Source organism: Tasmannia lanceolata, unplaced genomic scaffold (assembly GCF_043159265.1).
Source record: "Tasmannia lanceolata isolate RefF3 unplaced genomic scaffold, GAP_Taslan_0.1 ptg000019l, whole genome shotgun sequence".
NCBI lineage: Eukaryota > Viridiplantae > Streptophyta > Magnoliopsida > Canellales > Winteraceae > Tasmannia > Tasmannia lanceolata.
Genome location: NW_027518696.1, coordinates 25,306,083 through 25,318,471, shown reverse-complemented (window position 1 = coordinate 25,318,471; position 12,389 = coordinate 25,306,083). Strand labels below are relative to the sequence as shown.

At 40.7% G+C, this 12,389-nt stretch overlaps 1 protein-coding gene across 1 annotated transcript; it reads left to right on the top strand.

The window, feature by feature from the left end:
* The first annotated feature begins 11,183 nt into the window (after positions 1-11,183).
* LOC143852445 (uncharacterized) lies at positions 11,184-12,119 on the top strand. The gene is made up of 2 exons (XM_077361827.1): positions 11,184-11,291; positions 11,409-12,119. Exons 1-2 carry the CDS (start codon positions 11,184-11,186, stop codon positions 12,117-12,119), a joined length of 819 nt encoding a protein of 272 aa, XP_077217942.1.
* The last annotated feature ends 270 nt before the right edge of the window (positions 12,120-12,389 follow it).

Sequence of the window (12,389 nt, the reverse complement as noted above, 5' to 3'; positions counted from 1 at the left end):
AGAATGATTTTTAGAGATTTCTTCAAGTTTAATCCAAATCTCATGTACATCTTTACATGTTGAAATTTTCTCAAAAACATGGGAAGACAACGAGCAACAAATTGCAATCAAAGCTCTACTATTTAATGCATGCAATTTGGACCCTATTTTTCCCTTTTTAGAAATACCATTTTCTATAAGATTTAAGATCTCTAAATCCAAAGATCCTAAAAAGAACCTCATACGGGTTTTCCATTTCCCATAGTTGGTTCCATCAAAGGATGGAGGGATAGAGACGTCATGACCAATTTTAAAATCGATGGGCTTTGCCAAAAATGATCTTTAACTCTTACCGGTTAAGGCTTTTGAAACAAGAGCCCTAGCTCTGATACCAAGTGAAATTCCAATGATAGGCCCAAGTGGCAACCTAAAAGGAGATTAGGTTTATAAAAATAAATTTTACCTTTTGAAAATTTAACCCAATTATTTAAACTCTCCAATGAAGGATTAAGAGATCAAAAAATAAAACAATTTAAGCAAGTAAGTTAAATCTAAAGTCCAAGCAAGAAAGGAGCAAGAGACAGGAAAGAGTGCACCCGAGATTTAAAGTGGTTCGGTCCTCAAACACACAAGGCCTACTCCACTCCACCAACCAAACCCGTTGATGGCTTCACTATGTTGATCTTCTTAACCTTGGTGAAGACCGGTGCCAATTACAATCGCTTTAACCTTGGTGGCAATCCTCACCACGGAGAGAGGGCTACGCTTCTTCGAACAATTGCCCAAATACAATGAACGAAAATGGAAAATTACAACTTCCCTCTTCAAGGGTAGATGGCTATCAAGCTCACACAAATTTCACTCTTGAAATGATGTACAAATTCAAGCCTAGGTCTAATCCCTTTAGATATCACAAATTGAGGCACAAGGGTGATTACCCACTCTCTAATATGTTTAGAACATGTTTAGGAATGAGAGAGATATGTTCTAAGGCATAGAGAACACATATATATAGAGAAAACCCAAATATGACCGTTACAGGAGCATAGTCGTAATTCTGTGAATTTTTCCAACGGTCATAAATTTGTTCTCGACATAGTGGTCTCGGAGTTCCGAGAAGCCTAATTCAGCAGATTTTCCAGATTTTTTATGCTGATAATTTTTGGGCTTCAAGGGCTTCCAAATTACACGTAGATGTGATTGTTATTCCAATTAGGGTCAGTTGTTTGGTGACTCCATTATGCCTCAAGGTGGGGTACGTAGTAGGGATTAGATGTACAATCTAACACAAGACTTAAGCCTTCAAATCTTCTACTTTTGAAGCACATCTTCAAGTCTTGAACTCTTGCATGGATCACCTCCATTTCTTTGGCTCTTCAAGATCTCTCCTTGAATGCTCCAAGCCTTCTTCATCCTTTGGCTTCAAATGGTGTTCAAGGATGTACAAGCCTCGATCCATGCCGTTTTCCTTGATCTAAGTGTTTGAAATGCTTGAATCTTCAATACATGCACCTAAGCATCAAACACATTAGAAATACAACACATTTCAACTTGTGTTTGGAATCATCAAAACATAGAAGATTGCCAAGGTGAGAACCATTGGGCTTACAAGGTAGAAATTACCAGAGTTTGTATTTCACTAGCTTGTCCTTTCTTCCATCATTTTGAAAGTTTTTAATAAAGTAGAAATTACCGGAGTTCGTGTTTCACAGTCTGGTCTTTTTCTTCCATCATTTTGAAAGTCTATAATAAGGTCTTTTTCTTTAATCATTTTTGAAAAGTTTTAATAAGAATTGAAATCGACGGCTCCGTGTTTCGCGTTCTCGATTTTTCTTCATTTGTTTTGAGAAGTTTTCAATAAAGGGACAAATTACTGGAGTCCGCGTTTCACGGTTTAGTCTTTTCTTCAATATTTGAAAATTTTTTAAAGGAAAGATTAAAAAAAACTCTTTGAGTGTTTTTAAGAAGTAAGAAATCATCGGATTCCATATTTCACTGTCTGGTCTTTTCTTCCTTCGCTCCGCAATGTGCCGCTACCTAATGAAGTTAGGAGTCAAGTATATCTGCGAAAGGTTCATATGGAGCTAGTTTATGCAGAATCATATGAATCAGGATTTATATGGAGCTGATTTATGCGGCACCATATAAATCTTGGGTGATTCCCTACCATGAAAGATAGGGGTCAGAGTTACCCGAATAGCTAAATAGATGGATTTTCAGCAATGGTCTGTATAGGTATCGCCCCGGTATTGAATATTTGACTTAGTCAGATATTTGAATACCTCGATAATTAGCAGAGTGATTCTAGGTCTAATTGTTGATAAAAAAGGGACTCTTTGAGTGTTTGGTTTATACATGTTTTGGCAAAAGTTCCGATATCCTTTACTACTAAAAGGGAAAATCCCTGAAAAATCGTCTGCTTCTTTCCTGCTATTTCCTTATGCGTCCCACCTTAATTTCCATAAAACTCCAAGTATGCCCTTTTTCACTACTTCTTTTTCTTCATTTCCGCTTCTCATATGCCCTTCCACAAGAGTTAAAAAAAAAGACGCCAGCTGTCTCCTTTTTTGCCTTTTTTGTCCGTAATTGTCATAATTTTTCAATTTTATTTGTAGTTTTGGCCGTAATTGTCATATTTTAGTACCTTCGTTCGGTATTTTTTTCATAATTTTTCGGCTTTGCTTCCATTTTCCCGTAATTTTTCATTTAAAACTTAGTACCCACGCATGATTATTATTTATTGCTATTATGTATTGGTAGCCACCTTTGCACAAACCGTACTTCGCAGCAAAGGATGGGCGAACAAGCAGAAAAGTACGCTCGGCGAAGGTGGCTAGCAAATCCCTATAAAAAAAATCTTGACTATTATTTATTGCTATTATGTATTGCTAGCCACCTTTGCAGAAACCGTACTTCGCAGCAAAGGATGTGCGAACAAGTAGAAAAGTATGCTTGGCGAAGGTGGCTAGCAAATCCCTATAAAAAAAATCTTAAAAACATACGTTAAAAAACCGGTTGACCCGCGGGCTGGGTGAGGTTCCAAGCCCAATGACCCGTAAAATTTCTCGCGTCACTCTGACCCAGCCAGTTTGACCCGTTTCCCCATGATTTAGAGGGAAATGATGTGATTATGAGAGTTTTTATATATAGTGTAAGTCCTTACAGTGAGTATTGGTTTTCAAAAAGCACTGTATGGCTTACATCATCCAAACCGTCCATTTGATGGACCACAATGTAAGTAGGTTGTGTGCCAAAATTCATTTCCATAGGATAATTACAACCCTCCAATCAATAAATGTTTCCTAAATATGTCGTTCCTCCATAGACTGCATGGCTAGGATCATCGCATGGAAATGTGTTTTTTGGGAACATCCTATTTACGATGTGGCCCATCAATTGGACGGTTTGGATCATCCTATGATGTAAGTTACACAGTACTTTTTTTTAATAGGGAGTGTAAGAAATATGTTTTTGGTTTGCAAGCTTTGTCACAAAATTCTTGTTACAATATATATGGTGTAAGCCCATGTAGTGAACTATTTTTTAATAAGCAAGTAGGGGTCCCCACAAAACCCCAACTTACCTATCAAAAATTGGAGTGAATATTTTACCGCCTACACCATAGGATGACCCAAACCGTCCATTTGATCATTCCGAAATGATGATCGCATCCCTACAATCTATAGATAAATGACATAATTTGGAAACCCCGCAACTGTGTTAGGATCATCCTATGGAAATGATTTTTGGCATACAACCTATGGTGTAAGTCCGTACAATCAAGTATTTTTCAAAAGAATCGTACGCCTTGTATCATAGGATGATCCAAACCGTCCATTTAATGGGCCACAATATAAATTGATTGTTCCCAAAAAATAATTACATATGATAATTCCATGCCCTTCTTTTAGAAAAACTTCCTACTGTATCCTATTCGCTGGGGGGATTTAAGTCATTTTGATGCTAGAAGTTTCTCGGAAAGAGAAATGATTTGAGGGTACAATCATCAATTGCATACGAAAAGTACCGACATATGGTACCTGTTTATGACAATTACGAAAAAAACTACCAAAAAGAGGTATAGACATATGACAATGACGAAAAAACTACGTTATATGACGCATTCGGGACAAGTTACAAAATATTGACGGATGCCGAGCACCTGAAGAGGAACAACAATTATGGAAACCTCTATCGATTGGAGGGCTACGATCAGCCTATGGAAATGATTTTACGGGCACAACCGATTGATGTTGTGTTCCATCACATGGACGGTTGGATCAACCTATAACCCTCTATAGATCGGAGGGTTAGGATCAACCTATGAAAATTATTTTTAGGGCACAACCTATTTAGGCAGTGGCCCATCTAATGGACGGTTTGGATCATCCTATGGTACGGGCCATACCGTACATTTTAACAAAGTGAGGAGTGTGACCATCAAAATACGGTGAGTACTGCCATTATAAAATATGGCAGTGAGGACATTAGCACTATATATAATTTGAAAGCATTGATGTTCTTGGATATTCCCACGAGGGTCGGGTTCAACCCGAATTTGGGTTGGGTCAGGTTAAGATTTTTCGCAAATCGGGTTGGGTTGGGAAAAATCAATTTGAATTGGAAATTGGGTTGGGTCGGGTTGGGTTGTCAGGCAACCCGACCCGACCCGAAACCCGAATTTGGGTTCCATCTGAAGAAGTTCTGTATATGTGTTTTTCTTTTTCAACATTGAAATAGTCTCCACAGTCCACAATGGACGGTTTGGATAATCCTATGGTGCGGGCCATACCGTACTTTAATCAAGTGAGGATTGTGATCATCAAAATATAGTATTGCGGATAACATTTTCCTTTGTTAATTGTTAGTCCCTGTTTGTTTTCGATTTTGAGAACTGATTGTGACTTAAAAACTAATTATTGGTGACTCACTATTGGTTCCCAAAATCCAAAACAACCCGGCTTGAGTTGAGGTGGTCAACAATTGGTACCATATCAAATTGGGTCAACCCGACCCAACCCGACCCAACCCAGCCCGAATTGGAAATCGGGTTGGGTCGGGTTAAGGAAATTGAAATCGGGTTGGGTCGGGTTGGGTTGGAAAAATGGGTTCCTCGGGTTGGCCTCAACCCGACCCGAGTTACACCCTAACGATGATGAAAAAACTACTTTTCCTTATGCACTATGTGAGGGTCAAATTACGAAAAGTTTGATATTACAAATGCAGGACACCTGTAAAAATATTGACGAATTCCGGGCACCTGAAGAGGAACAAAAATTATGGAAACCTCTATAGATTGGAGGGCTAGGATCAGCCTATGGAAATGATTTTATGGGCACAACCTATTTATGTTCTGTTCCATCACATGGACGGTTTGGATCAACCTATGATGTGGTCTGTACAATTCTTTGTTGGCTCGTGCATTGCACGGGGCCCTTGCCTTCAATGCTGCAATGTCCCTGGCATTTCACTAAGTCGGATTTGTCTAGGGTACTTTCGCCATTTCACTGCTGCAATGTCCCTGCCATTTGCCATGTTATTTGTGGGAATTCTTATTTCTGTATATATTTTTATTTCTCAGTCGGAAATCCTGATCAGGTGCCTATGGTTTTCAAAAGAAAATCCGTGTAGACTGTATAATATCTATTCTAACTTGATTTACATTTTATTTTTATCAATCTTAGTAGGTAAAATTGTTACTAAGAGCCCAGTCTCTCCGATGGATCAAAAGCTTTGAGAAGAGTTGTGCTGTTCTGCTGATGTTTTGAAATAGGGTTTGGAGATTTTTATCATGCTTTTTGTTCTTTGGTTCTTAGAAACCGCTAGATAGCGAGATCTTGTTCGGTGGTGGAAGCTGGCAATTGGAGAATTGCATGTTGATAGGTTGCTGAAATGATATAATTAGGTTCTACTGGAACTATCATTATGATTTGATTTTTTATAGATTCGAAACTTGATGCAGATTTGCTTAGGTTTGTGATATGTATATGATACGTTTACAGTCTTATCTCTCTGCCTCTCAAACACTCTCTCCTCCTTGCAAAAAAAATCACCTTTTTTTCAAGAAGAATGCTGAATTGAAGGGAGCCTCTAGAAAAACTCAGTTTCAGACAAACATTCGATCCATGCCACCCCACAACATTTATTTCTTCCTCCAATAAATCAAAGAAGTTTATTTGTTCTTTCAAAGAAATTTTTTCCCTGTTTCTTCTACTAATTGATCATGTTGCCATTTCTTTGCTTATTCTAACATAAAATTTCTTGGCCAAGTGGGAGAATGTTAGGATTTAATCCTAACGGTGGATGTGGCCTAAGCAAGATCTTTGTGCCATATATAAGAATCATACCTTTAAGTCAGTTAAGTAATAAATAAAACATGTTCGTGTTCGATACAATATGAACACCGGCAACGGATCTTGGCGATTCAACATTGAGAAAATCACAGAACAATATGGAATGAATTGAAATGAGAAAAAGACAGTATGATTGGTTAATCTTCCTTTTGTTCATAATTTTTCATTTTAAACTTAGTATTCGGCCCATCTTTTTTCAAATAGCTGTAATGATTTTTTTTTGCTAGATTTATTGATAGCAAGCTTTGCACAACCTGTACTTGGGCCAATCTTTGCACCTCGAAGTAAGCATAGGCAAGTTGTAGCCTCGGAGATGGTGGTTAGCAAATTAACGATTATTATTTTTTCCTAAATGTATTGCTAGCCACCTTTGCACAAATAGTACTTCAGCCAATCTTTACACCTCAAAGTAACCACAGGCGAGTTGTAGCCTCGGCGATGGTGGCTAGCAAATTCCTAAAAAGAAAAAATTTCTTAAAAAATCCGGTTATAGAGGGGGTGCCACGTGTGCCACGTGGCAGCACCACAGTTATAGGATCCAAAAAATCCACCCCTTATCCCTCACGCTGCCACGTCAGCATTGAAGAGTTTGGATAATGAAGAGTTTAAAATTGCGAGAAAGTTGGATAATGAAGAGTCACAACGTCTGGGGGTTTTGAACTTTTGGACGTTTTTGGGTTTTTTTAAATTGCGGGATGGAGGGTGGATGCCACGTAGGATCAAACGCCGGATGGGGGGACTATCCACGTGGGCGTGAATAGTGAAACCCCCATCCAGCTATCTTATATTAGATATTTGAACAATATTTTTAAAAATTTATACTAATTCATTAATAAATATTGAAATAAACAAATTGTAAAATACCTTAGTGGCACGTGCGGTGCACATGCATATTTTACTAGTATAAAAAAAAGAAAAACTCTTTGAGTGTTTGGTTTATACGTGTTTTGGCAAAAGTTTTGATATATAAAAACAAACTTTTTGAGTGTTTGGTTTATATGTGTTTTTCGTAAAAAAGAGAAAAAAAGACTCTTTGAGTATTTTTAAGAAGTAAGAAATCACCGGATTCCTGTAGACACCCAATTTTGTCAAGAATGTATTAGTGATAAGTGACGCGAGGAAGAACCTTATGACGAGTTCCAGAGCACCAATCGTGTTTCTCTCAATCTCTCTTTAGGGTACCTAACGATGTTTTCAACCACCGAAAGCCTGTTTTAACACAGCATCCACCCTTTTCGGCAAACCAAAACCCTGTCTACACAGCACCCGTCTTTTACGGCATAAACCAATAACTCCGTCTGCAGACGACATTCCCAATTGGTAGGCTAACCTAGGGTCCGAAACTCTCTTTTTAGTAGCCAAAGGACACCCTCTCTCTCTCTCGAAAGCGCCCGATGTTGGATTCACTTGAAAGCCTTGAACACAAGGAATCCAACGAACCTGACAGCGTGCGAATCGGAGTCCAATCAAAGAGATATGGACGACCAAATGCATTAGCAAGAGACGAAACCACCACCACCCAGAAGCCTGTTTAAACACAGCAAATGCTTTTGTCGTCAAACCAGAAGCATGTCCACTCAGCACCCGCCATTTACGACATTCGTCGGTAAGCCCGTTTGCACACGACATTCCCAATCGGCAGGTTAACTTTGGGTCCGAAAATCTCTTTTGGCATTCAAAGGGCACCCAATTTTCTGAAAGCACCCAATTTTTGGTCCATTGGAAAGCCCTAAACACAAGGAATCCAACGGACCTGACCGCGTGCGAATCGGAGTCCAATCGGAAGAGATATGGACGATCGAAAGTACCGATAAAAGATGAAAACACTACAAATCAAAATGGAGAAGAGACGAACTATCGCGGTAACCGGGGATGACATCACCCAGATATTTATGGGTGATGTCATTACCAAATTCGTCCTAGACAAATTGCAATTCGTTTGAGATGAATTTGGGTCGAGCCCAGATATGTTTTACCCCTCCCGGAAAAATAGGGGAGGGTGGGGTAAGGTTTTTTAACACTTATCTCATCTCTCTCTCTCTCTCCTCCCCCCTCAGGTGTATACACCTTCTTTCGGTGTATTTATCCTTTTTTTCAAACTCCAAACCCCTGCACAAAATCAGACAGAAACACTAGTTAGGTTGCTTTAAAAGAGAGAAAGTAGAAAAACACTAGGTAGCTCCTTCCGGACGTCGGCACTCCACCGAATTTCTGAAGGTTCAGAGCGTCTCTTTTTGTTTATGCCGTTGATCTGCCGAATTTCGCGAGACTGCGAGCTACTTTTCCATAGTAGCGCCGTTGTTCTACTGAAATCTAGGTAAACTTGGAGGCATTTTCGGCTATACAGCGCTATTGCGCCGCCGATTTCACCACAGCCTCGAAGGCCCCCTTTTTAATACAAGCGCGGTAGCGCTGCCGAATTTCAGAGAATCCAACGCCCTATTCTTAATATAGCGCCGTGGTTCTGCCGAAATTTTGGCAATCTCTGAAGTCTCCTTCTTCCAACAAGCTCCGACAGACTGGCGACTCTGCTGGGGAGAAACTGGGATGTTCATCCGTCTCAGATTAAATTTGGCACAGCATGAGACTTGTTTAAAAGGTGCTTAGGATTTCCCCATCTCAGATTGAATTCATGCGTCTCATGATAATCTCTCTTAGCAGAGCTTGTTATCATAATTAAAAGTTTTTAGCCCTATATAACTAAATTGGCATTTTATAAGAATTTGAAATCAACTAATTTGATTTTTTCTCCTTTCTTGGGTTATCTCTAACCCGATGTAGCCTTCAGGGGTATTCGCAAGCTGCGAACTTTTTCGCAAGTTGCGAACGCTCCCGACGAGCATAACAAACAAGTGTTAGATTTACTTTCCAGTACATATATATATACTTGTTGCGCCTTTTCTACAGGGATTGCTTGCCGCCAATTGCTAAGAGCCAATGGTCGTAATTTAACTACACAAAAATGCCCCGGAGGCACCTAGGCTTACCCCCTTTATTTTCATTTTCACACACACACCAAGGGAGTTCATCACCCACTTGCAATCCTATATACCCAGCAGTAAGTAGCCCTTGGAACGGATTCGGTTGTATTTGTGATTTCATCACTCGAATCTGCTGGTCACGCATCCATTTGAGGTGAAAGCACCACCTCTTTGCACGTCACCCTTGTGGTGGCGTTAAAACAATGTTGTACTAACTTTCTATTCCGTTCGGGCACACCGAACAAAGAATTGCTTATGCACATTGACAAGAGGGACTGTGAAGCCTTTCATCCCCTACATAGCCCAGCATTTGTCCACTTAGATGTTACCATGCCCTATCTAAGGGCATGTTGTGCTTAGAGTTAAGCAAGCCTACTAGTTACTCTCGAGAGATGTGAGCGTCATCTAAATAGGGATACACTAAACCCCCAGCCCATTGCAAGCATGTTGAGCAGTTCTAGAAAGGTGTCCCCGGGTTGCCTCAATTCATGCTAGGGTAGTCATTGCCCTAGCCCGATGCGCACTCGGTCGGAGTTTCAACTTACCCAAAATTAGAGGTTATGTGTGACCTTTAGTCTTGTCCAGAGTCATGCTTGCAAACCCATATCATCAAATTCCTTGGATAACCAACCATTATACCCTGGAAGAATGTTAGTCTTACAACCAATTTGCAATCCCTCAATCATCCACCTTATTCAGACCAATTTGGTCTCAGCCATGTTAGGCTCCAATGCTTTTCGTACTTCAACCCTCTCTGACTATTGTTACAGTCAAGATAGTGAAGTCCTGTTCAAATGAATTTACCAATCTTTAGACTTGTTCTATTCCTTGTTTAAGGTTATTTCTCCACACAGAGATAAACCTTCCTTGACCCCTCTTGCGGTCAGATAGCGGCAAAGCGCTACTCAAATTTCATATCAAAGGTTACCTCTCCACACAGAGATAAACCTTCCAAAGACCGTCTATTATGGTTCGTGACGGCAAAGCTCTGCCCAAATCAACCCATCTTCTGGTAGAAAGATACCCTTGTCATCTGTTATGTTCACGGTACCCGAGCTCTTCTCAAATTCCAACCCATCTTTCCAAAAGGTTAGACCCAGTTTTCGGACCATTTGTAATGGTGTGTGGCGGCGAAGCTCTGCCCAACTCAACCCATCTTCCGTTACGAAGATAACCTGGTCCTGACCATTCGTTATGGTCACAGTACCCGAGCCCTGCTCACCCCCTCTCACTCTTTTCTTAGGATTAAACTTATTTCCAACCAGCTCGTAGTGATCAAAACAAGGGTAAAATTCTGCCCGGTTTGTCTTGTTTCCGAAAGGATACCCATCACTTGATCTATTATATTCAAAGCATCGGGTCTTTGTATTCCTTCGCCAGAAAATACGTCAAGTCTAACCTTTGTCAGCCAACGTGTCGGACCTCTGTCCGGTTGTCACCCTGAGATCAGGGTTATCTGAATCCTGATCAAATTCAATCTTTTAGGAGTGTCCTCCTATTTCCCGTATCGTAGATGCAGACCTCGCTTCCAGCTCCTTACATGTCCAGGTTCTGTCAAAATTTGGGAAAATTGTAAAAAAAAATTATTAACAAAAAAATTATTACAAAAAAAAATTATTTAAAAAAAAAACTTTGTATAGTTCCTTCTTGCATGAAAAGGCTCTGAACCTAGTGTATGAATATTTCCTTCCGCAGGTAGAAAGTTCATACACTTGAAACCATTGCACCCAAAAAGTCAAAAGTCTGGTCCCGTATCAACTCCCGTCTAGAAAGAACCTTGGATTTACCAAGTCTTTCAATTTCTACTCACTCGATAGAAATTTCGGAACCTTCTAGTCCATCAACTCCTCTTACCATCAGGGCAAAACCTATGGACCAGTCTCAGGCTATCATAGAACTGCAACAGGCAGTAGCTGAACTCACTCGGAGTTTCCGTCAACTCTCGGAAGAGAATGCCGCGTTGAGATCACCTCCTCAGGTTACCGTGACACCTCCCACACCTCAACTACCTATTCCTCCTATCCAGGAAACCATACCGACCTAACCCACTAACCAGTCTACGGCTTAGCCTTTGGACCCATTTGTGGAGGAGCAGTACATCGATGAAAATCATCCCCTTGCGCAGATAGTTAAGCAGTGGGAAGATAAATTTGCCAAGGTTAACCAGGACCTCAAGATCATTAAGGTTCAGGGACCATCAGGACTCACGATGCGAGAGGTCTCTCTGTTCCCCGATGTACAACTTCCCACCAGCTTCAAGTGGCCAGATATCAACAAGTACGATGGAACTGGTTGTCCTCATATGCATTTCGCGTCGTTTGAAGGCATGCTCCGATCGCAAAAACTGTCTCCAAAACAGTTAGTAATGGTCTTTCAGATGTCTCTGGAAGGCGTGGAGCAGAAGTGGCTTTTGCATTTACCTGAGTTACCGACTATGGGCTGGGATCGTATAACGAGTGAATTTATCAAACAATTCTCTCATGAGGACAGAACAGAAACTTCTTGCCGGGATCTCCAGTCCACTAAGCAACAACCTATGGAGTCTTTCTCAGACTTCGTAAAACGTAGGCGTCAAAAGGCAGCTCAGATGCTCAAACGACCCTCTGAAGAAGATCAGATAGACATGATGCAGCAAAACCTAACCATCTTCTTCCAGCGCCCTATGGCCGCCCAGAGTTTCTCAAGTCTCAAACATTTCATTGACACGGGCAACAAGATAGATGATTCCATGGCTAAAGGGTGGATACTAAGATTAGTATTAGAGCCGAGGCGTGCATACTCCAAGAATCCTAAGTCTGGGACATAAGTAAACAACACTTCAGGCAAAGCAGGAAAACTTGTGAAAAAACCGTCACCACGGCCCCACAAGGAATTCTCCGTATTACCATCTGACGTGGTCACGGTTATGAGGGTTCTTATCAAGAACAATAAGCTCACTGCTCGTGCACCTAGCCCTCCCCCAGATCCACTACCGCTAAACTACAGTGAGTGGGAATTCTGTGAGTCCATCAAGGGAAGGGCCACCCAACTGAGAAATGTGTCTCCTTGAAGCATGCCATCCGGAAACTCATCGACA

Excerpts from the sequence above, each read along its gene's own strand:
- LOC143852445 (XM_077361827.1), top strand. The coding sequence starts at position 11,184 with ATGGACCAGTCTCAGGCTATCATAGAACTGCAACAGGCAGTAGCTGAA. Across the intron at positions 11,292-11,408 it reads CGTTGAGATCACCTCCTCAG|TACATCGATGAAAATCATCC; the intron begins GTTACCGTGACA and ends GTGGAGGAGCAG.